Source organism: Callithrix jacchus, chromosome 3 (genome assembly GCF_049354715.1).
Source record: "Callithrix jacchus isolate 240 chromosome 3, calJac240_pri, whole genome shotgun sequence".
Taxonomy (NCBI): Eukaryota; Metazoa; Chordata; class Mammalia; order Primates; family Cebidae; genus Callithrix; species Callithrix jacchus.
In genome coordinates, this window is record NC_133504.1 from 31,989,632 (window position 1) to 32,016,302 (window position 26,671).

The following is a 26,671-nucleotide window of genomic DNA, read 5'->3' on the forward strand; positions in this document are numbered from 1 at the left end:
TCCAGATATAGAAATGCAACCATCACAGACATTTTTATAGTTTTCATATATTCTACATTAATCTAATAAAAAGCTGAAGGGAAGCTGTGTAGTTATATTGCTTTGTCTCATCTCACATACTTAACTGTCTGTATAAACATTCATATATGTTCAAAATATATTATAAACTTTCCAGTCTATAGCAATGTATCTTGTTTCTTCTCTGCTCTCTTATAATAGCCTGTACAATGTCCATGGATAGTATTTAATGATTATTAACATATTATTTATATTAAACATGTGTGTTTTAACTTTCTGAATTATTTAGCCCAGCTAATAATCTTGAAATAAGATAATGACAGTTGTATGCAATAGAAAACTAGAATGAAGTTGACATTTTATTATAATACTTCAGCAGGTGTAGCCAAAAGTTTATAGCTTTTGTCATGATGATTTGTTGACAGCAGTCCAGCAAAACAGTTCTAAAAGATGATTTGCACAGGCAAGCTTCAAGGAAGACACGATCAGGAGCAGCAGGCAAGTAAGCGTACAAATCTAAAATTTAGAGATCAGAAAGATCCTAGTGTTCATGGACTTTAAAATTCTCTAGAATAGATCGCTGCACTGGATCCCAATCACATAAAAAATGAAAGTTATCCTCTCTTGACTACTATTCCTACTTCAGTACCTACAGTATAGTAGGGGCTTCATAAATATGTATGGATTAATGTTGACTGAATTAGGAGTGACAAAGCTACTACTACCACAGCATCAAAAAGAATCTGAATGGGAAATAAGAAGTTGGCTACCTTTACAAACACATCTCAGGATGGATACTTCTGATGTCATAATTTTGTGGGCCACATGATTATGTTCTTGATTCATGAATGAATTTAGCAATTTATTATAAGTACTATAGTGATTATAAGTAATTATAGAGTTAAAATTGAAAAAAAAATGGTAAATGATTTAGAAGTAGAACCTTTTTTTATACTTGATCAAACTGTTTACATCATTATGTATCATTTTATTCTTGCCTTTGAATAAGGATCCTCATTTTCATTTACTGTTAGCGCACTTCAAGAAATGCAGTTAAAAGCTGATGAGTAACCAAGATAATGTTAATGGGAATAAGGAAATATTTACTTTCTGTAGAGTGCAAATTAGATATGCAGATTTTGTATTGAATAGATCACAGTTTTACATAAATCTCAAGCAATGTGTTTGAAAGGCCAAGCACTAATAATTTGTTGCCCATTCAAACAATTGTTTCCAAGTTCCCCTTATTTCTCTCTACCTCAATTGAATGAGTCACTCACATTACATTGCTGGTCTTATTAAGAAATCCATTCTGTTGGGTATCTTAGACATTTTTTGCAAAAGATCTTTTTGTCATTTTCATTGTTTAGATGTATTTACATTGTTTAGATGTATTTAACTTGAGTATTTTTTCATTTAGAGTAATAATTCATCAATCTGTTAGTGCAACTGTTCTTTATGTTTCTTTTCTTAGTGCTATGAAATGTGCAATTTTGATTCTCTTAAATGTTATAAACCACCAGATTGCTAATTGCTTTGGATGCTGTGAAAAATAATTACTCCACATTATTTTTGATATTTAATTGACAGTGTAATGCATTTAACTAAAGACCTGCAATAAACTATTTCTAATTACGGAGGGTGGTGGAGTAGAAAAGTAGGCTGTAAAACTTTACAAGGGAAACAATGTTTCCCCATTATGTTAAAAGTCATTGTTGATATGACTTTTTCAGAGACAAAACATTCCCCCAAATAAGAAGTTCTAGAAATCTAGAAAGAATTGTGGAATATTTCTATTTGTGACATAGTAAGGATTTTCTAATTATTAATTTTGAATAGATTAAACTGGTGATAGATGTCACACACTAAATTTATTATACTTGCAATAAAATTTTTTTTTCAACCAGGCACAGTGGCTCATGCCCATAATCCCAGAATTTTGGGAGGCTGAGGCAGGCAGATCACTAGGTCAGGAGATCGAGACCATCCTGGCTAACATGATGAAACCCCATCTTTACTAAAACTACAAAAAATTAGCTAGGCATATTGGCATGTGCCTGTAATCCCAGCTACTCAAAAGGCTGAGGGAGGAGAATCGCCCGAACCTGGGAGGCAGAGGTTTCAGTGAGCCAAGATCACACCTTTGCACTCCAGCTCAGGCGACAAAAAGAGACTCGATTTCCAAGAAAAAAAAAAAATTTTAGATGGCAGAACTTTATGAGAGAGAAAAATCATGGCTCTGCCAGAATGAGTAATATTTATCACTGACCTGTATTCAATTTATTCTGCTTCTGTAGGACATTTAGCTGAAAAGCTATGCCAAGTTTTTAGATGTCATTGAAATATGTAGATATTATCAGGACCTGGGTCTGTTCTTATTTCTCAAGGTAAGGACTTACTGTTAAAAGTTGATCCCTGAAAATAACACTTAGAACCTGGCACAAGGAATTCCCATTATCAACAATAATGTCACAGAGAGGTATAAAAGATATTAGGTTCTTTGAAGAGATGTACACTCTTTCTATTGTCCTGTGACTTTAGGCTATTATTAATAATTGGCATATTCTTCTTTTCCTCCTTGTAACCCCTGGTTAAAAAAGAAGTCTCCATTAGTATTTTGTTATATTGTTGATTTAATTTTGATTATATATATTTTCCAAAACACAGCTAAAATAAGTGACCTGTTTCAGGGAATGTAAATTATTTTCAGAATTTCAGAAATTGAAAAGGGATAAGAGGAAGGAGAAAATGCTGGGCTGGTGTGAAGCGATAGCCTGTAACCCTCACAGAATTCCAAACAACACGCGAACACCCCAGATCTCAGGGGATTTGGCTGACGCCTCACAAACCTCCACGTTGGTGAGTGGAAAGTTATTTTACCTCAAATTGGCTTGTATGTAAGTAGAATGCTAAAGAAATGTGAAGAGGATGACTTATAAACAAATGTTATCCTTGTTTACAACAGTATTTGCATTTGTGTTATATAATATGTTCATATAGGTTTGGGTAGTTAGCAAACTAATATAAATACCTTAGTGACATATAATATTAGAGTTTAATTCCAATTAAACAACTGTTTTTCTTTTTATTAGTTTGGACATCATCCTTTTATTATGTTAGTGACCTTAAAAATTATATAAATTAAAGTTCATGTTCTTGGATTCTATACTGTATAGTAGAATCAGTAGGAGAAAAGTAAGTATGGAGTCATCTAAAGATGATTTTAAAAAATCAGAATCCTACCTTCTGTATTTTTCTATGTTTTTTCTAAAAATGTCTCAGTAATAGAATTAAAAATTATTATTTTTACAACAAATTGTGAATTACACAATTGCAAAAATAATTTGAAGACCAATTCAAGAGTGTTCTCCTTCATGTTTTATTTTCTGCTTTAAGTTTAAATGCTTGGCTTTAGCCATTATTTTCCAGGGATTAGGAAAAAGTAAGCATTAGCAAAATGAGTTTTAAATGTTCTTTGTTTAGATTTGGCTGCAACATTCTTCATTTTAATTTTAAGGAGGAAAATTCCATTTGTTCTCCAGGTCTTAAATTAATATTAGATATATTTTAATTACTGTTTTACCTTTTTATAAGAATGAAAGTGTTTTGATTAGCCTGATTTATTAGCAGTTGAACATATAGTTAAATATGAACAAAGAATCATTTAGTTTTTTGTGAGTTTTTTTGCTTTATATTTTGTTTTATTTTATAATTTTTATTATTTGACTGTCTTAGTATGCTTGTGCTGCTATTACAAAATACCACAAACTGGTAACTTATGAACAACAGAAATTTATTTCTCACAGTTCTAATGCCTGGAAAGTTCAAGATCGAGGTGCTGGCTGTTTTGGTGTCTGGTGAGAGCCCGCTTTTCTGATTCATAGATAGTGCCTTCTCACTGTGTCTCTACATGGTGGATGGAACACACAGGCTTCTTCAGACTTCTTCTATAATGGCACTAATACCATTTATGAGGGCCCCACTCTTATGACCTAGTCACCTCCCAAAGGCACCAACTCCTTATACCATCACCATGGAGGTTAGGATTTTGACATGAATTTTGGAAAGACACACATATTCAGACCTTAACAGTTATGTAGAAATAATGACCTTGAATTAACCTTAGTGAGTTGATAGTAAGAGAAACCATCTGAAAGAATAGAATTTCACTTGATAAAACATAGAAAGAGAAGTGAGGATATTGCTAAAATCCCATCCTTAGATTGTTAGGGGAAGGCTGGAGATGTGGGGAGATGTGTGTAAAACTACTGGATATTCAAAGTTTTAGGGAATAGTTTCCTTTTGAAATTGTCATCTGTGTTGTCTTGTCTCTAAAATGACTAATATGTCATATTTGGATAGCATAAAACTGCAGGGCATGAGTTAATACTACTAAAACATTCTATTACATAATATGTATGCATACAGCTGTTCTTTGTCAGGTATCATATGATAACCAAACATTTTAAGTAAAAAAAAAAACATAATACTCCTGTGCTTTAGAGCTAACTCCTATTTCAAGGAATCATAGATCAAAAACCATAAAAACCTTGAACAAATTTCTGGCCTGGCTTTCTGCCTATAATTGGGTAACCTAATAATAAACCTAATAACAGCTTCATTTTACAGATGTGCACTGTAGCCCAGGGAAATTCTTTGACTTTCCCAGTGCCGATTATCTAGTAATTATTATTTACTAGATAATAATCTAGTAAAGGGGTTACAAGGAATGGAACTTCTCAAAACACAGCTCTTTCCACTACACTTCATAATCTCAATTTCTTGATGACATTTTCTTCAGATTCAAATAATTTTAATATAACAAAAAAGATATCAAGTTACCAGTGGAATTTAATCCAGTAATTAAATCGAATGCTATATTACAGGATAACCTCCAGACACTTTAACATACAACCCCCTCAAATCTCAGCTTCTTAACATAGAAAATAAGAGGATTCTTCCCCGTGTCATGGCCTGATGTGTGTTGGCCAACTTTCCTTTGAGGTTCACTGCCAAATCATGATTTAAAGTTGTAGACTCCTTCCATCTTTTGATATTGCCTTTATAAGTACATGGTCACGGAGGGAGTAAAAGAGACTGTGTGGAACATCGAACATAGGCTGTTATGGAGCAGACTTGAGTGCATGGACATCCTTCCATTGCGGGCCCAACTGAACTGCAAGGGAAGCTGGCAAATACTGCCTTTCTCTATGGCCAGGAAAAGGGGATGGAATTAGTGAGCATCTAGTCCATCTCTGCCACAGTCCATCTTACTGCTCACCAGATATTTATGTCATGTTCCATTATCTCCTGAAAAGAGATTATTACTCTTCACAAGTGACACCTCAAAATTCTTTCAGTCACTAATTTCAGCACAAATCCATGCTCTCTGGTTAGCCATTGTCCTCAGCAAATGATGGCAATGAATCACCTATGACCTAATTACCTGCATTTGCAAACCACTTCCCATACTTAAACTTAACTTAAAAGAGAAAGCATAGGAAAAGGGAAACCACAATAAACTGTGATGCTTGGATAAAGAAAGAATCAGTTACACATGTCAATCACAGACACCATCCTGTTGGAAAGATATTATAAAGTCTCCCAATCTAGAGGTCAGGGAGGATCTTTGAATAGGCTCTAACCAACTCCCTGGGTTATCTTCCTTGTCCACAGATGTCTCTAGCCTCTGGATATGACTTCTTAGATGTTTCTCTTTTTCTTTTATTCTACTTACCTAAGTTTGTAATGCCTATTGAGAGCTACATTAAATTTTTACCTGTTTGGGGAAGATTATGGGTCCTAGAGTTCTTTTAAGTTTTAAACATGTAAGTGTTATATTTTTGGAATTATGGGATTTTAGTACTACAGTTCCCTGAGATCATAGTAGGGTTTGCCTTAGTCCGTTACACAAATGGAACTCTTCACTGGGCCTTGGTTGTTCACTACCTTCATCAATGTTATGTTTACCATTTGGGCTTTAGAAGAAGCCAGCCATTTTGCCCAATAAGTCCTGGAAACTTTTGTATTCTATTTCTCTATGTATCTGCCTTCACACTAGTTGCTCATGTATCTCTTGTAATATCCTGCCAAATGTAGCCAGTAATAGTCAAGAAACACTGTTAAAGTTTTGTTTCCCAATCTCTTGTGTACTGCCTGTCCAGCAGACTCACTGCCTGCCACTCTAGTTAACTCAGGCAGCACTTTTCGCCAAGAGTTTTGACAAAACATTATGCAACTTGATGGCTTTCTATCTTTGAAATCAGTTTCCTTTCTGCCCACTGCCCAACAATTAATGAAATGCTATATATTTTAAATTTTTTCTATGGTGGCACAGGCTTTGGCTTCAAATTTCTGTGTTTTAATAGTATAAAAATTGGAGTACAGTCAGGAAAACAAAAACCAAACCAGCAATTTTAACAAAGAGAATATAATATGCAAAAGTATTTAATCTGGTATTGGAAAGCTAAAATGTCAAAATGCTTCACAAGTTTAATATCTGAAGAACAACCACTCATACAGAAGAGTAACAAAGGGAGGAGGCTGGAGTTGTAGAACCTGGAAGGCCAGTAGACAGGCCCCTCAAAACTGTGAGTCAGATCTCTGAGGAGAAATGCTTCTCAGCAGATACAGGTACCCCAGGGGTTCAGAGGTGGGATCCTATAGAACTAGGGCCCAGACCCCCACAGGGGATGCACTTCTCTATTTTTATACATTTGGGGTGGTGGTGGTGCAATAAAGATAGTTCAGCAAGTATAAAATAAACTTAGGACCTGGACGCAATGTCAATTGCTGACCTAAAGAAGCATTCCGGGAATGACACTGACAAACAGGATAAACACCAATGAGTCCTTTCTTTCTCCTCCTGACCCCTAGTTGCCCTTTGGACTACCATTGGCAGAACCTAACCAAAAGGTTAGTGGGAAAGAAGAAATCTGATTTGAAAGCTCCCAGCTTCAGCATCTTGAGGCAGAATATAGAAGAATGCGTTTAGGGCCAAGAGGTAATGGAACTCTTTACTGATAATCAGTATAGAAAGTCAAGGATGGGAGCTTTAATAAATAAACTCAGACATTTCAGACTTAACATGATAAAGGTTTGCTTTTGCTCACCAGTCAGTCGGATACAGATAATTTGACACTCCAACCACAACCAAAAAAAAATGGAAAGTTTTCATGCTGCTATTATATTATAAATATGGCTTTTGAGTTTATCAGAGAAGAGAAAGAGTAGGAGAGGGTAATCATAGAGATATATGGTTTATATTTGGAAGTGTTATGAATCACTTCTACCCTGATATCTTTGGCTGGAAACCAGTGACATAGACTAATGGATCTGTGGGAATGATGAAAAATACAGTCGTCCTGTATAACCTGAATAGGGAAATTGAAAGCGTTTAGGCAGCCTCTATCACAAATGCCTTCCTTCTTTGGTAAGTAGCCTGTTTATCCTACATTTCCATGTTATATAACTATGCTTTTATTATTACCATTTTGCTGCCATCCAGAGCAGTTGAGGGTTTCCAGTACAAATTGTATCCCATCTAAAGATGATGATAATAATGATGGTCTGATTATTACGTTCCAAGAACTTTTCTAAGTGTTTTACAAATATTCTCATTTTTAATACTTACTGCAATCCAGTGTGGCAAGTGTGATGATTACCCCCATTTTATAGATAAAGAAACTGAGGTATACAGAAATTTTAAAACCTGTCCAAAGTGACTTATGTAATAATTTGTGAACCTGGGACTCCCACAGTTCAATCAGTTTGAATCTAGAGGGCCACTTGATTATGTCTTTCTCAGGTTAGTGGGAAGAACACAGTCATTATTTGGATTGTACACATTTGGCTAAACACAAAGATTAAAAATGAGATAATTCATTGCACCGAGGCATTAAGACAAATAGGATCTTTCCTTTACAATCCAAGATTATATGTATCTATTAGATTATTCTCTGCTCTGCATTGACAGACTTATAGCCAATCTTATAGCTGTTTTCTGAATAGAATTCTTAATAATTGACCTTATTGAAAAGAATAGATTTTTTTTTCTTTTTAAATCTATAGATCAATTCATACCACCTGCATTTTAAATTCAGAAAATATTTATTGAGCTTAAAATCTTTCATAATAAATAATATCCCTGAGGGGTTTGGAATTTTATGCTTATTAAGCACATATCCTCACAATGGTAACCTAAGGGCAGGAAGGGGCTTCATCTTGTATAGCAGCCAGGGGAGAAACCTCTCTTTTAAATTTAGTGAACACAGTTTTACTTGTTAAAAACAAATACATCTTATACCGACTGTACCCTTAAGGAATTTACTGAATCAAACCAGAGTTTCAATATTAAATTTAAAGTGAGAGCAAAAGAGATCAGAAATTAGAATCAGAAATAAGAAGGTGAAAGATTTTATGATGATTACAGTTGAAAATCTATAGAAGTCAAAACAAGAAGATTAAAAATGTCATTTAAGATAGTCAACAACAAGTCCAGAGAAAATGACACTCCTATAATCAATGATGATTTTTGAGACTCTAAATAGACTATAGTTAGGAAGAAAAAAGATCAAAGTGTCACTCTATGTGTTTGATAGAGGTGACTTGCCACTTTCAAACGTACATTCATCAGCTCAGACCACACTTTCTAGCCTGTATGTTATGTTCCAAGATGAGATGCTTGTTGCTCTAGAAAAAGTTAGAGGAGAAACTAGATTAGAAACTCTCAAGGAGAAGTATGTAATACACATACATGAAATTAAAATGAAAAGTGATTTATAATCAGACATTTATTTATAAAACTTCTCAAAGCAGTCTTTATGTCCATCATTTCATTGTAGCTACAATGCATTGTACTCAGATACACAAAATGCAGGTTTAATTACCCAAACAAATAATAAAATAGAAGGATTGTTAAGAGTTTAGGCAATTCACTCCAAATCATAAGAATTTAGGTCTTCTAATTTTTAGGTTACTTATAAACAATACCCATTATGAGAAGTTGATATTGTTGTTTGCACACTAGTGGAAAGACTAAAACTCACCCAGGCATGGTGGCTCATGCCTGTAATCCCAGCATTATGGGAGGCCAAGGCAGGAGTATCACTTGAGGCCAGAAGTTTGAGACTAGCCTGGCCAACATGGTAAAACCCTGTCACTTCAAAAATACAAAAAAATGGCTGGGCATGATGGTGGGTACCTGTAATCCCAGCTACTGGGGAGACTCAGGTGGGACAATCACTTGAAACTGGGAAGTGGAGGTTGCAGTGAGCTGAGATCGTGTCACTGCACTCTAGCCTGGGCGACAGAGCAAGACTCCCTCTCAAAAAAAAAAGAAAGAAAAGAAAACTGTAACTCAAAAAGATCAAATAAAAAAAAGGTAGTAGGAAGTAAAAAGGGAGCATTGGCATTTGTGAGCCTGGGTTCTGTCAGATTTAAATCCCAAGATTTTTCTAATTTAATATAAATAATCTCTAGAAATAAAACATAATTTATGGATAACATGTTTTGCAAGACAAATTATCAGCTACTGAACCAAATAACTTCTTACACAGCCTAAGTATTAATAAAACAAGCAGCTGAAAGTATCCATGTTTAATTTTGTCATAATCTATTTTGAAAATAGAATGGATGGTTGAAAGTCAAAGTTTCATACTTAGGAAACTTATGAAAGATCAAGAATGAAAATTATATTCTTTTATATTGACTTTTAGAAGTATGTAAATGAGTTTTATGTTTTAGTGGAGTCTTATCATTATCAGTTTATTTGTTCTTGTTACTCATAGTTCATTCAGTTATTTTCTTTGTTTTTAGCTAAACCAGCCCACTTGGGTATTTCAATAGTATGGATGTAAGCAGCCCCTGGACTTGACATTTTTTTTTCTTCTAGAATCCCATTCTTTATTACTTAATAAACACTGCCATTCTCTGGAAATCATACAGAAAACAATCTGGCTTTCACTTCGTTTGTTGTGCTCTGCTCAAACTGTGTATGCATTTCACAAAGTTTATTAAGTTTTTATCATATTCCTAGAGCAGAGCATATGAACTGAGCAAAAATGGGATTGTGTTTTTCTTATAAAGCTCTATTAAGCACAATATTTTTTATATTAAATCATTTCTGCCTATTAGAAATGCCATATGCCTTAAAATATGGAAGAACTAATCATCAAGATCAAACAAGTCTGAGGTGGTTTCTGTGATCAAATACATTGCAAAAGTTTCAGAAACTAAAATGATTACAAAATTTCATTCTGTTATACTAATCTTCTGCCTTCTGTGAGAATCTGGAATATTGCAGATAGTTTCCCCAGCGCATATGACAATGAAATGTCAATTTGTCCTTACAAAGAAACCAAATTTACTACTTAATATTTACCAGCAGTATCCTTCTCACTCTCTTGCCAGTTTTTCCCATATTCTACTTTTAGTCTATGACAAGGTTAAAGGATATCATACATACATCCACCTACAGCAAATGGACCAGAATTGTCCCACAAACACAGCCTCTGTTGGAACCCAAATAAATGGTAAACAGAAAGAGGAAGTTGAGTATATTAAATTTCCCTGTACACCTATTGCCTTATTTCCTACAGACTCACACTTGCTTCCTTTAGTCTCTGAGCAAGTGGGCCAGTTTATTATCCAGTGGCCTTCATGGATTCTGAAAATAAATCAGGTCAGAGCAGATAGAGTTTTCAGTTGTGGCCTTTTTCCTCGTTACTCTCCCTCCTTATAATTCTTTCTTATTCAATCATGTATCAGGTATTGTTTCCAATTGCTATTACAAAGTCTTTACTAAGTACTGCCACAGGCAATGGTGAATGAAATCTAAATTTTTATTAGAATAACCATCACAAACAAATGAGAGAAATTAAGCAAAAGACGTGATGCCTTTTAAGAACTTTGATTTTTGTAAGAAAGTAAAATCATTAAAAATATATCCCAATGGTTGTTATGGAAACAGATTGAATTGAAGAATGCAAAGGGGAGACTGATGCTTTAAATTTCATACCATGAGGAAAAAATTACATTAGCTATGCAGCTTAAAGTATTGTATTAACTTTAATTGTATAGTTACTGTACAATGTCAAAACATGATTATTCACAATAGTAATAATTGATCTAAAAACGCTCCTTACATGAATAAATTTTGTCCTCTAAGGAGTAAAGTCATGTGATCATGTTCACAGCTGCTCTCTATCAAAACGTGTCATGTCTGTCTGCTTAATTTAGGTATAAAGTTGTAAGCTCCTCCAAAAGATGTTTAATTAATTCTGCTACATGTATAATCTTTAGAACACTTTAGTTTTTTAATATTTTTATTTTAGTATCAGAGGATCAGTGGGTAGATACTCAAATAGAGGCCCCCTATGTGTACACATGTGTGTTTGTGTGTGCATGTGTGTATAACTGAGGTACATTTTTCTCCCCATTCACAGATAACAAAGGTGCCAAAAGTTTCTTCTTTGTCCTTGGTTTTATGGGAATGCTTTGTTTTATAAAAAGGGAGCATGCAGGACAGATTAACCTGTTAGAAGAGGACTAAACAATCCAGAGCAATTTCCATGTAAAAGACAAGTGAAATAAATAAATAAGAGTTCTCAAAAAAGTAATATATCAAAGCACAATAATAATACAATGATAATATTTTAATGCTTATTCTAAGCCAAAGAATTTGGACATGTACCCTAAAACGGTGCGGTAACTCTGAAAGTAGGTAGTAACTCTTCTCCTTATACAGAAAGAAAAACTAAGGTCCAGAAAGATTAGGAAAATGGTGAAATAGAAATCCAGAGTTCTATATCTTCCCAGTCCTTTATGCTGCTTCACAGAGAATATTTTGTTCATGTAAATATTTCATAAACAGTTACATGACATAGCATAACAGTTCTTAACCTGGCACAATTACTTTGCTGATTCTCTATTATATAAGTTTCTTAAGTCCATTTTTAACCACCAAGTCCATTACAGATTGCACTGTCTAATTAATGAGTTGTTTGGTATTTGGCATTGTACATTGTTAAGTTGCAATCTGGAGCTCCATAGCTGTCTGTTATCATGGAACAAAATAGGAATAAATGAGTCACAAAGAAAATGAATGATTGACTATATTCTCATTCAGAAATATTTGAATCACAGTAATCACCCAGTTTGGAAAATACCTTCATTAATTTACCTAGCTACTCTATATTGAATTAGTTATGTGCTAAACACTGTGCTGTGTAACAAATAAGCAGTTTGTTTTTTAAAGGCACAATCCTTATCCTCACTAACCTAGTCACATTGGCCTTGGTAAATAATTTATTACTAAGTCCCCAAAGCAGTTGGAATAAAAACAAAAATTGGTAAGTGGGAGCTTATTAAATTAAAGAGCTCTGTACAGCAAAATAAACTATCAACAGAATAAACAGACAACCTAAAGAATGAGAGAAAACATTAAAAAATTATGCATCCAACAAAAGTCTAATATCCAGAATCTATAAAAAACTTAAACAATTCAACAAAAAGAAAACAAAGAATACCATTAGAATATGGGCAAAAACTAACTTAGGAACAGAAAACCACATACCACGTGCCCTTACTTAAAAGGGGAACTAAATAATGAAAACACAGGGACGTATAGTGGGAAACACACACTGGGAGTGGAAGGTGGTGGGGGAGGGAGAGAATCAGGAAAAATAAGGGGTACTAGGCTTAATGCCTGGGTGATGAAATAATATGTACCAAAAAAACCCTCAAGATACAAGTGTACTTACGTAACAAACCTGTACTTGTATTCCTGACTGTAAAATAAAAATTAAAAAAGAAAACAACTGAAAAACAAAAATGGGCAAAGGACATGAACCAATACTTCTCAAAAGAAAACATACAAGCATCCAACAAACATATTTTTAAAATGCTCATAAAAAATCCTCATCATCACTTATCATTAGGGAAATACAAATCAAACCCACAATGAGATACCATCTCACACCAGTAAAAATGGCTATTATCAAAAAGTTAAAAAACAATAGATACTCTCACTTATAAGTAGAAGCTGAACAATGAGAACACATGGACGAAGATGAGGGGAACAACACACACTGGGGCCTGTAGGGGCCGGGCAGCAGGGGGAGAGCATTACGGAAAAGAGCTAATGCATGCTGGGCTTAATACCTAGGTATGGGTTGATAGATGTAGCAAACCACCATGGCATATGCTTACCTGTGTAACAAACCTGCACATCCTGCACATGTACCCTGAAACTCAAAAAAATTTTAAAAAGCAGGTGTTGGTGAAGTTGCAGAGAAAAACAAGCACTGAGACACTGCTGGTGGAAATGTACATTAGTTCAGCCACTGTGGTAAGCAGTGTGGCGATTCACCAAAGGACTTAAAACAAAGCTGCCATTCAACCCAGCAATCCCATACACTAGGGATATACCCAAAGGAAAAAAAGTGAATGACCAAAAAATAACACATGCATCACTATTCACGATGTTCATTGCATCACTATTCACGATAGCAGAAATAGGGAGTCAACCTAGATATCCATCAATGTTGGATTAAATAATGAAAATGTAGCACATTACACTATGAGATACTGTGCAGCCAAAAAAGAATAAAATTATGTTCTTTGCAGCAACATGGATGCACCTCGAGGTCATTATCCTAAGTGAACCAATACAGGAACAGAAAACCAAACACTGCATGTTCACACGTATAAGCAGGAGCTAAACACGGAATACATGTGGACACAAAGAGGAGAGCAATAGACAATGGGGACTACTTGAAGGGGGAGGATGGCAGAGGGATATAGGTTGAAAAACTACCTAGTGCACCCTCTATGCACTAACTGAGTGATGGGATCATTCGTACACCACATGTCAATGACGCACAATTTAGCCATGTAACAAACCTGCACCCCCTGAACCTGAAATAAAAGTTAAGAAAGAGGAGAAAAAAATCCAGAAATCATGGCTATTCCCAGTGAACAGTGAAGAGGAGTTATGTGTCAAAAGAATTCTTTGGGAATGAAACAAGGACATGAAAGTGTATTTGCATTTGCTCACTTGACAAAACACAGGGTAGAAAAATAACACAACAAAAGCAAATATTGCTAACATTTACTGAATACATACTACATGCCATGAGTATCTGACATGTTAGTGTTAACAACTGATTTAATCCCACTACAGCATTATAAAAAGTGTACAGACTCCTCATTTTGTAGATGGAAGAGGTAAGTAATTTGTCAAAGTTTACCTTGCAAGGAAATCAAGTTTTAGGATTCATGCTCTTACACACCAGTATCTTACACTCTTCTTTGCTGCAAAAAAATATATTCAGGAAAAGATACAAATATTGACTTCATTAAAAACAAGCTTAATTTAAATTTGTATTTAACCCTTACTAAACACTTATTTTTCATGTATATGCAGTATTCTCTAATATATATCTTAGAGAAACATGATTCTCAAAATAGGTCTCTAATGTAGATACTGTATTCCCTATTTCACAGATAGGAAACTAGAATTTTTGTTAAACATCTAGCCCAAGGTGACTCATTAAGATTGGATACGTAAATATCAGATATATCTGATATGGCTGGATGATTAATCTCATGGATGCAAATAATTACCCACTACATTTCTGGAGGAAGAGGTAAGCTTGTATAATAGAATCTCTTTTCTATTATACTTAATATGTTTTAACTTTTTAGCATAATATCATTCAGGAATGTATGTAACATTTGAAGCCAGTTCCTTGGGTTAAAAGCCAAAAGCCACCTCTTAGTTAATGGCCCATTAAATTATTTTTATATCACTACAGTAATTGTCAACTGTAATTATTAGGTGAAATAATCCATAAGTACAGCTTTGTGATTCCACATTAAGAAACTAGCAACTCAAATGCTAATATGAGAACTTAGACACCTGGTTTCTGTGTGTTTGATGCAGCCTACAGAAATAAAATTTAATTTAACAATCCAGTAATTCTTCAAAGATAAAAACTGAAATAGCTTTCACACTGCAGTTACCAAGTTGTCAACTTCCACAGACACATTGTCATACCAACCAAATTTTATTATACATATTTCTATGAGACTGCAAACAAAAATTGGTTGCCTTGTTTTCATGGGCTGAGTAATTTCACCTATGGAAATTAGACGAAGTACAACTATCTAATTGCTGATGTTGTTACTGCCTCTCAGTATGAGAATAAATTTAAAAATTAATACAACTGTATGCATACTATATTATCAAAGCCTGGAACCATATCATTAACTATATTTTCTGTAATTTCTTATATTAGGTTCCACTGCTACTGTCTTACATTCTTTAAAAAAAAAATAGACTATTTTTTATGGCAGTCTTAGGTTCTTAGCAATATTAAAGAAAAGATATAGAGATTTTTTGTACCCTAGCCCCCACACAGACATAGTCTCCCCAACTGTTAACATCCTCCAAGTGGTACATTTGTTATAGTTGACCCCACATTGGCACATCATAATCACTGAAAGCCCATTGTTCACTCTTGGTGTTGTACATTCTGTGGGTTTAAATAAACTATAATCACGTTTCCATCATGATAGTAGCATACGGAGTAGTTTCACTGCCCTAAAAATCCTCTGCTCCATCTCTTCATCCCTCCATCCCATGTATTAATTATTTCATGGAAACATACTTAAATTTACTGAAATACATTTAAAAAAACACATTCTTTTTTTTAACTTACTAATTTGTCATATTTGCTTTAGAATGATTTTTTTTAAATTTTTTATTGGATTATAGGTTTTGGGGTACATGAGCAGAGCATGCAAGACAGTTGCGTAGGTACACACATGGCAGTGTGCTTTGCTTTTCTTCTCCCCTTCACCCACATTTGGCATTTCTCCCCAGGCTATCCCTCCCCCACATTCTTTTACCTAGTCTTAATTTACTGTGTGCTAATCTTTGGATTACTAAAATACATTGAGTATTACAAAGGTAAATGCAGTACCGAGATTTTTTTAAAAAACCTTTTATTCACAAAAAAATGCTTTCTTCCATTTTATTGATGTACACTTGCAAAGTAAAAAAATGTTTATACCTATTTAACATGTACAACATGATGTTTTTATATACATATACATTGTAAAATGATTACTAAAATCATTCATCAATATATTCATCACTTAACATAGTTTTGAATATATATCTGTGTGTGAGTGTGTGTGCATGTGAGTGTAGGTCAATTCTTAGCAAATTTCAAGTATACATTGCAGCATTATTAACTAGAGTCAGCGGGCTTACATTAGATTACTGAATCTTTGTACATTTTGATGAGCATCTATCCATTTCCTCCACCTCCCCAGCCCCTGGGAACAGTCATTCTATTCTCTGCTTTAGTAAGTTCAACTTTTTAGATTCGATACATAAGTGTGATCATGCTTTTATTCTACCTTCTCATTTTCAAGGGACAAAGTGATGTTTTCTTCTAATCAGGTTAAACTATGCTCACTACGTGAGCGATAAGATCAGTTGTATCCCAAACTTCAGCATCGCACTGTATCCCCATGAAACAAACCTGCACATGCACTCCCAAATCAAAAGTTGAAATTGTAAAAATAAATAAGTAAAAGTAAAAGCATTTCTTTCAAATTATCTTTTTTTTTCTACTTTCCTTTCTACACAAATATTTGCCTTCCTTTCAGAGTGGTACATTAAACACACCCCCTTTCCTTCCAGGGGACCTCCAAAAAAAGAGTTGTATAAAAATACAAAAAGGATTAAAACCATTTCAGTGAATAAAACTTTTAATGAATTTCAGAAATATAAAAGGCATAATTTATTTCTTTTCTGTATCAATTGTGATGTCGTATTTTTCTAGAGCCGTCTCCGTTTCATCCAAATGATAATTAGACTGTCAAATTTATTAGCATAAAGTTGGTCATATTGTTTACTTAATGTCTATAGAATCTATAGTGATGTCATATTTTCTGTTCAAATATTGGTATTTTGCCTAATCTATTTTTTGTGATATTTCATGCTAGTTATGATCAATGTTGTTCAAAGAACAGATTTTATGTATGCTTTTTCAATTATCTCTATTGTACATTTGTTTTTTTAACAGCTCAAGTGAGATATATTTTACATATCATTAAGTTGATTCATTTAAAGCATCAACTCAGTGGTTTTAATATATTTACATAGTTGTGCAGCCATCAGTATAATCTAATTCTGAAATATTTTCAGCATCCCAAAAGAAACTTGTACGCATTAGCAGTTACTCAAAAGCCCTTCCTCCTCTCCCAGCCAGCATTTGCCTCCTCCAACTAGGCAACTATTGATCTACTGTGTCTCTGCAGATGCGTCTAATATAGACATCTTATATAAATTCAATCATGCAATATGTAAATAATTTATTTTTATTTAGCATAAAATATTTATGCTAAATACAAGCTATCAGTCACAAAACCTATTTTTTAGGTTCATCCATGTTATAGCCTGTGTCAAAACTTTCTTTCGTTTTATTGTCGATAATATTGCATTTTATGAACATAACACATTTTGTTATCTGTTCATCAGTTGATTTGAGTTGTTTTTACTTCTTGGCAATTGTGAATAATGCTGTTATGATCATACAAATGCAAATTTTTATCTGAACCTCTATTTTCATTTTCTTGGTTAGATTTTCAGGAGGGGAATTGATTAGTCTTTTTGTAACTAAATGTTTAACAATTTAAAGTACTGCATAAATGTTTTCCATAATGGCTTTACTATTTTAAATTCTCACTAGGAATATATGAGAATTTCCATTTCTCTTTTTCTCCCCACCACTTGTTGGTGTCTATCTTCTTTATTATAGCCATCCTAATGAGTATAAAAGTGGTACTTCATCATGATTTTCATTTTGATTTCTCTGTTAACTAATGATGGTGATCTTTTTCTGTGTTTATTAGCTATCCATATATCTTCTTTCAAGAAATGTTTATTTAATGTTTTATTATTAAATTGTCACAGTTCTTTTTGTATTCTACATACAAGGCCCTTATTAGATATAAATATTTACAAATATTTTCTTTTAGTTTATGGATTGTCTTTTCACTTTATTAATGGTATCCTTTAAAGCATAAAAGTTTTTCACTTTGATGAAATTCTGCTTTTTAGTCTTCTCTTTTATCACTGGCGCTATTAGTGTTGTATCTAAGAAATCATAACCTAGCCAAAGATCATCAAGATCAACTCCTGTGTTTTCCTCAAAGAGTTTTGTAGTTTTAACTCTCACATTTAGGTTTATAATACACTTTGAATTAATTGTTGTGCATGGTGTGAAGTAGAGATCCAAATTTATTCTCTTTCATGAATACAGTTGTCCTAGCATCTGCCACTGACTTGGAAGACAATTTGGTTCACTTATCTTGACCCTTGTACATTTGTTTTTTTATTTAGTTGTTTTGATCTTTTGAGTTATTATTTTCTTTCTGCCATTTGATTTGGGTTCAACTTGTTTATTTTCAAATTTCTTGATAGATGTACTTAGCTCATTGAATATCCACTTATTTTCTGAAACAGTTCTCCTTCCATAGCCAAGGGTTCCATTTATGTGGACTCCACATTCATGGATTCAACCAATGTCGTAGCCAAAATAGTAGAAGAAAATTGAGTCTGTACTGAATATATACAGATTCCTTTTTTGTTACTGTTATTTCCTAAAAAATGTGGTATAACAACTATTTACATAGCATTTACATTGTATTAGGAACTCTAAGTAATCTAGATATGAGTTAGAGTATATTGGAGGATGTGCATAGGTTATATGCAAATGCTAAACCATTTTACATCAGGGACCTGAGCATCCATGGATTTTGGTATTTTTCAGGAGGTCCTGGAACCAATCTCCCACAGATACCTGGAGATGACTATATGTGAATTGTAAGGCTATAAATTTTGATCAAAGCATAGCTTTCCCTATATCACTTATTTGATACAGGAAATACACTGTTGTAAATTTATCGTTTGGTTCCAAACAGTTTTGTACTTCCATCAAGATCTTTTTGACCCATCTTAAAAAGATATTTCTTAACTTTCAAACTTTGAAGAATGTTTTTAGTTGTCATTTTATTATTGATTTTATTCTTTTGAAATTTGTTATAATTGCCTTGTATAACACAATATGATAATTTTAGTAAATTTTTGATGTGTACTTGAATATGCATTTTGCAGTTATTAGGTACAGTTTTTTATATAAATCAATTAGCTAAAATTTGGTAATCAGGTTTTTGATATTGTGTGTGTTTATTGATATTTTTGTTTCTTGTTCTCATAGTTATAGTTATGTAATATTTTCCATTATGATTATAGGCTTTTCTTTTTAATTTTGTCATTTTTAAAATTTTGAAACTATGTATTAGTTGCATAAAATTTTATTGATATATTCTTTTGTGTATTGACTCTTTTGTCATTATAAAATATTCTTCATTAATAGTTTATTTCCTTAAAGTCTACCTTGATATAGTTTAGCTCCATGAAGTCACTTTCTGCATCAAGTTTGTGTTTCATAAGTATTTTCATGTTAACACATTTTTCTCTGTCATTATATTTAAGGTGTATCTCTTATATGCAGTGTATAAACAGATACACATTTTAAATTTGCACTAAAATTATTTGCCTTTGATTTGAGTTTGAGTTTATATAATGACTTTTGATATTGGTGTTTAAGTCTACTATCTTACTATTTTCTTTTTGTATTGCTTTTTTGTTCCCATTACTTCAGTTTAAACATAGCTTTGACATTTTCTACTTGTGTGACTATAGACAAGTAAGAGTCGCAGTGTTTAAATAACTTCGACAAGTCTATTAGCACTGAATCTAGAATTCAGTCTTTCTGGCTCATAATGCTTCCCTTAATTGTGATTCATGAAAATGGTATGTTTGATTCTGAATCTACCAGTAGCAAGTAGCATGTCTTTATTTATGTTAAGCAATTCTTTATGATTAAAAAAAATGTTAATTGTCATATTTATATTCATGGCATTTTTAGTTTTCAAAAAATGCATTCCTATTTCTATAATATATAAAGAGCAATTATTAAAATTCACACTAGAATACATTATATTTCAACTTGATCATTTAAAATTAGACCTCCTCACATTTTTCTCCAGTTACTCTGTGAGGCTACCAGGGGGTTAACTCACATGATACCAGGAATAATTCTTCTGTTGTAGTCTTGTCATCAAGCACACTCAGTGCTTTGCTGCGAATGGCGTACTTGGTATCATGGTTTACTGGGGGTCCCACTTACCTCTGCTGATGACTACAGTTTCTATTACTCAGTTAGCTTTAGCCAGATGAACTCTTCTATTTTCTTATTTTGTCTACTTTATTCCAAAGATAGAACTTTATTCCTCATAGCAGAGAGACTAGGAGGCATCTTTTTTTTTAATTATACTTTAGCTTCTGGGGTACATGTGCAGACCATGCAGGATTGTTGCATAGGTACACACATGGGTGATGTGGTTTGCCGCCTCCATCCGCCCGTCACCTACATCTGGCATTTCTCCCCATGTTATCCCTCTCTGACCTCCCCACCTCCACGCTGTCCCTTGGCCCCTTTAAACAGACCCCAGTGTGTGATGCTCCCTTCCCTGAGTCCATGGGTTCTCATTGTTCATCACCTGCCTATGAGTGAGAACATACAGTGTTTAATTTTCTGTTCTTGTGTCGGTTTGCTGAAAATGATGGTTTCCAGATTCTTCCAGGTCCCTACAGAGGACACAAACTCATCATTTTTTATGGGTGCATGGTATTCCATGGTGTATATGTGCCACATTTTCCTTGTCCAGTCTATTGCCGATGGGCATTTGGGTTGGTTTCAGGTCTTTGCTACTGTAAACAGTGCTGCAATGAACATACATGTGCATGTGTCTTTATAATAGAATGATTTATAATCCTTTGGGTATATACCCAGTAATGGGATTGCTGAGTCAAATGGAATTTCTATTTCTAGGTCCTTGAGAAATCACCACACACTCTTCCACAATGGTTGAACTAGTTTACCTTCCACCAACAGTGTAAAAGTGTTCCTATTTCTCTACATCATCTCCACCATCCGTTGTCTCCCGATTTTTTAATGATCGCCATTCTAACTGGTGTAAGATTGTATCTCAATGTGGTTTTGATTTGCATTTCTCTAATAATCAGTGATGATGAGCATTTTTTCATGTTTGTTGGACTCATATACATCTTCTTTTGAAAAGTGCCTGTTCATATCCTTAGCCCACTTTAGGATGGACTTCTTTGTTTCTTGTAAATCTGTTTTAGTGCTTTATAGATTATGGATATTAGCCCTTTGTCAGATGAGTAGATTGTAAAACTTTTTTCTCATTCTGTTGGTTGCCAATTCACTCCAATGATTGTTTCTTTTGCTGCACAGAAGCTCTGGAGTTTAATTAGGTCCCATTTGTCTATTTTGGCTTTTGTTGCCAATGGTTTTGGTGTTTTAGTCATGAAGTCCTTGCCTATGCCTATGTCCTGAATGGTTTTGCCTAGGTTTTATTCTACAGTTTTTACGGTGTTAGGTCTTATGTTTAAGTCTTCAATCCATCTGGAGTTAATTTTAGTGTAAGGTGTCAGGAAAGGATCCAGTTTCTGCATTCTGCACATGGTTAGCCAGTTTTCCCAACACCATTTATTAAACAGGGAATCCTTTCCCCATTGCTTGTTTTTGTGAGGTTTATCAAAGATCAGATGGTTGTAGATGTGTGGCGTTGCCTCTGAGGCCTCTGTTCCTTTCCATTGGTCTATATCTCTGTTTTGGTACCAGTACCATGCTGTTTTTATTACTCTAGCCTGGTAGTATAGTTTGGAATCAGTAGCATGATGTAGGAGGTATCTTTTAACCAGACCTAAAATATAAGGTAAAGAGTAAATGTATATCAAAAACTAAATTATAACTACCATGTTGGTAAGGATATGAAGATGGGTCACTATAAGGCCAGCTTCTTCCAATTACATGGAAAGATGTTTCTTCTAGAAGGCCTCATGACAATTCTTAGAATTATGAAAAGAAGTATATATTTCATTCAATCTTGCCTATTGCCATTGTAGGTTGCCCATCACCAGTTTCGGCCAGGAGGAATTGTGCCACACTAAGTGTGGTTAATTTTCTCTTCCAAGAAGCCCTTTGTTATATTATTTTCCTTATCTACAGCTGGAGAAACTTAGATGAAGACATTTCAAGCAAATTTTTTTCTTGTCATTAATCCAGGTAATAATAAAAAAAAAGAAAAAAGAATTGATATCTAATTATAGTACATTAACTCTGTATAAACTGGTTATATGTACTTTTTAAAAATCCATGTGAAATTCTCAAAATTGAAATACATATATCCCAAAATCTATATACGAGTGCATTACTCATGAAAAAAAAAACCTCAGTTGAATTAAATGTAAAGTTTGATTGAGGGCTGGGTGCAGTGGCTCATGCCTGTAATCCTAGAACTTTGGGAGGCTGAGGCTGGAGGATCATCTGAGGTCAGGAGTTCATGACCAGCCTGGCCAACATGGTGAAACCCCATCCCTACTAAAAATACAAAAATAAAAATTAGCCAAGTGTGGTGGCAGACACCTGCAATCCCAGCTACTCGGGAGTCTGAAGAAGGAGAATCAATTGACCCCAGGAGGTGGAGGTTGCCGTAAGCTGAGATCATATCACTGCACTCCAGCCTGATAGACACAAATGAAACTCAGTCTCAAAAAAAAAAAATTTAATTGAGTAATGAATGATTTGTGAATTGGGCAGCCTCTGGAGTGAGAGTAAGCTCTGAAACTGCAGTACAACCACATGGTGGAAGATTTACGGACAGAAAAGGGAAGTGACACACAGAAAATTAAAGTGAGGTACAGAATCAGCTGGGTTGGTTATAATTTGGAGTTTGCCTATAGGAACACAGTTTAAACAGTTGGCTACATTTGATTGGCCAAATCCTGGTGATTGACACAAGCGTAGGCTACAGTCTGTCTACACCTCTACTTGTTATAGTTCACATTGTATATAAAAACCTTTAGTTCAAACTTAAAATGTGCAAGGAGGCAGCTTTAGGCTAAACTTGATTAAAACATCTGCCTGCCAGTTTAAAAAGATGTCTGACTGGAATTTTAAGAATCTTGAATATGATCTTGTCTGTTTCTTTATATTTATTATAAATGACAATAAGAATACTACTCTAGCAGTTATGATGGAATTTATTTCCTAGGAATATAATTAATATAAACACTTATGTGACCTTGGCATGGTGGTTCACACTAGTAATCTCAACACATGGGGCAGCTGAGTGGAAGGAGCACTTGAGACAAGGAATTCGAGATCAGCCTGGACAACACAGCAAGACCCCATCTCTGCAATAAATTTAAAAATTAGCCGGGCATGGTAGCATGTACTTTTAGTCCTAGCTCCTAGGGTGGCTGAGGTAAGAGCATAGCTTAAACCCAGGAATTCAAGGTTACAGTGATCTATGGTCACACCAATGCACTCCAGCCTGGGCAACAGAAAAAGACCCTATCTCTAAATATAAATAAGATGAATAATAAATAGTTATGTTCATCTATAATAATAACATAGGTCAACCAGAAAGCTGCACTGATCTGAGTATATGCCTAAATGGACCTGGTATCATTATAAAGGGGTTGCCTTACTGAGTCCTAATTTGCTCTTTATTCTCATGAATCTGCACCTATTCTGTATCTCCATAGAAGGCATCATCATTTATCTGTTTTCCCCAATTAGAAACGACATCTTCTCCTGTCATCTCCTCCTGTCATGTACCTCCAATCTCTTACTCACTGTGTTGTTAAAGCTGCCTCATATATCTTTTCAATTTTTCTGGACCTCAGTCATGCCTTTATCATAATAGCTTCCTAATTTGTTTATCTACTTTGAAGTCTTACTAGTCCTTATTATTAAGATCCAATATGTGAAAAACAGCTTTCTTATAACACTTTACAGAGGTTGAGAAAACATAATAAATTATGTAGGTCCTTCTGTAATTATAAATATCACCAAAATTCTTTGGAAGGACAAAGAGCATTCTATACAATTTCTTAATTAATGAGGTGGTTTTTTGCAGGTTTTCACCAGGCACCCAATTCCTGCTGCTGTTCTCCTAAAGCTACAACTTCAGTGTACCACGAAACAAGATGATTTTTCACATGCTTTTATTTCTGTGTCAAACATGAAATTAGCTCAGGTGCTAATTTACAAGTGCAATTTTTTGTCTTGTTTTCTTTTTGTTAGAGAACATATTGTCTCTTTATTCTTGCAACAAAACCGTGTTGCAGCTGGATTTGTTTTTTAAATATAACAAGACAACACATAAAGTGGCTTACATCCATGGCCTTTTTGCTTGTCAGAATGACTGAAAAATAAAAACAGGATTCTGCATTGGCCCTGCTGCTCATTCATAGACATGAATCTGATGATGAAATAGTAGTTCACTCTGTTCACCTTTCTTCTAACTTGCCTCAGAAAAGCTTTGATTGATGTTACACAAGGGTGTGCATAATAAACTGAAACACATTATTCCACAGTAATTGTCCCCATTTCCGTTGTGATCTCTGCATTACATCCACTTTATTCAGTTGTCTTTCTAAATAAAATGACATGCCCCACACCATGTTATTCCTTTTTTCACACAAAAGCAGCCCTGAGCACCTACTTGGAGGCAAAAGAAAGAAATAATATTTTGGATCCAACTTTAAACTGAGCTAGGTGAATGCAACTAAATCTAATTCGTCAAGTTTTTTGAATTTTTACTAAGCCTTTTTAGTTTTGTCAAATGAGTTATAATAATCAAAAGCAAATTAATTTGTCATGTCACTGTCCCAGTAGCTCATTTTATATTAATTCCCATTAAATGCATTGTGGAGGATAGATATTATTACCTCCATTATACAGACAACAGAAGCTTGAAAATGAAGGGATTTATGAAGGGTCACAAGACTCATGGGGAAAAGACCAGCATTGCAACCAGGTATTCCTGATTTTTTGCCTTGCTATGTCCTAATTTGCTCTTCATTCTCATGAATCTGCACCTATGCTGTATCTCCAAAAATGGCATCATAATTTATCTGTTTTCCCCAATTAGAAACCACATCTCCTCCTGTCATGTACCTCCAATCTCTTACTCATTGTCTTGTCAAAACTGCCTCAAATATCTTTTCAATTTTTCTAGACTTCAGTCATGCCTTTGTCATAACAGCTTCCTAATTTGTCTATCTGCTTTGAAGTCTTACTAGTTCTAATCTGTTTTGAGCTTTGCTTGAAAGTTTTCTTTCCAAAACATACGTGAAACCCAGCACTCTAGAACCATCAATGGCCCGCGACTGTCTATAACATAAACTCCAAGCTTGTTAGTGTGGTGAATGAATGAGGACTTTCTCACTCAAGCTCTGTATCTACTAGTCATGAGTCACTTCAGTGGTTTAAGCTCTGCCACACCAAAGAACTACCACATACACACTACAAAAATAACATCAGAAATGCTGAATTTCAGCTGACAAATCCTTCTGTGCCTGTTTCTATTATCTTTCAATCTTGTCATGAATTGTCTTTCCTTTTTCCTCAAACATTTGATTTGACAGTTTGACTTTTGATTTTTCTTTGCTTCTGTTTGGGTTTGGATTTAATGATTGTCATAACCTTGGATTTTTTTTTTTTATTTCTTTAATTAATATTTACAGAGCGAGCTTTACTCTGTTGCCCAGGCTGGAGTACAGTGGCACAATTAAAGTTCACTGCAGCCTCCAGCTCCTGGACTCAAGCAATCCTCCCACTTCAGACTTCTCAGGAGCTAGGACTACAGGCACATACCATTGTGCACAGATAATTTATTTTTATTTTTGTGGACATGAGGTCTTGCTCTGTTACCCAGGCTGATCTTGAAGTCCCAGTCTCAAGTTACCCTCCCACCTCCATTTCCCAATGTGCTGGGATTATAGGCATCTGCCATTGTGTCTGGCCAATCTGGCACTTTAGACTTGGTTCTAACCTGGCAATTCTTTGAGGATTTCACCTGGGCAATTTCCTTGGTTCCAAAGAGAGAAAATTCAGTTCAGAGACATCTGCCCACCCTCCTTTGTCACTCAGGGTTCAGTGCAGAAAACAGACACTGTACCAGGAATCAGTTAAGAAGGGAATTTAGTGATAGGAAAGGCAGAAGTAGTTTTGGGCTGAGCTTTTTGTAAAGGATCCCAGAGCTATACCCATTGACCCACCAAGGGAAGTATTAACTCTGAGAACATTACTAGAACTATGCTTGGACCAAGAGCCCCCAGCAATACTACCAAACTGTATCTCAGAATCTACAAGACTGGCTAACATGCCCAGCATCCTTATGTTTTCATAGCCTTGGTTTCCAGAAGCTGCCATACAGCAACAGAAAGAATTCATTTCAACTCCTCAGCTTTTCCAAAACTCAGGAGAGGATTTAATTTGTTTTTAATTTTAATTGTTTTAAATTAATTTTTTGTTGTTGTTGTTTCTTTTTCTAAAGACTGGGGTCTCATTCTGATGGCCAGGCTGGTCTTCAACACGTGATTCAAGTGATCCTCCAACCTAAGCCTCTCAGAGTGCTGGGACTGTAGACATGAGCCACTGCACTCAGCTGAAGTTAATTTGCACCTAGAACC

General features: G+C 34.6%; 1 protein-coding gene across 12 annotated transcripts in view; it reads left to right on the plus strand.

The window, feature by feature from the left end:
* Positions 1–26,671, plus strand: part of MARCHF1 (membrane associated ring-CH-type finger 1) — a 933,735-nt gene that overhangs the window by 613,695 nt on the left and 293,369 nt on the right. For 8 of the 12 annotated variants that reach the window (XM_035292742.3, XM_054252825.2, XM_054252826.2 and 5 more), the window contains one exon: positions 2,729–2,877. The exons of the other annotated variants lie outside the window; for them this stretch is intronic. In XM_035292742.3, coding sequence (XP_035148633.1) covers positions 2,767–2,877 — 111 coding nt within the window. In that variant the 5' untranslated portion in view covers positions 2,729–2,766. The remainder of the gene's footprint in view (positions 1–2,728; positions 2,878–26,671) is intronic. 12 annotated transcript variants of the gene reach the window in all.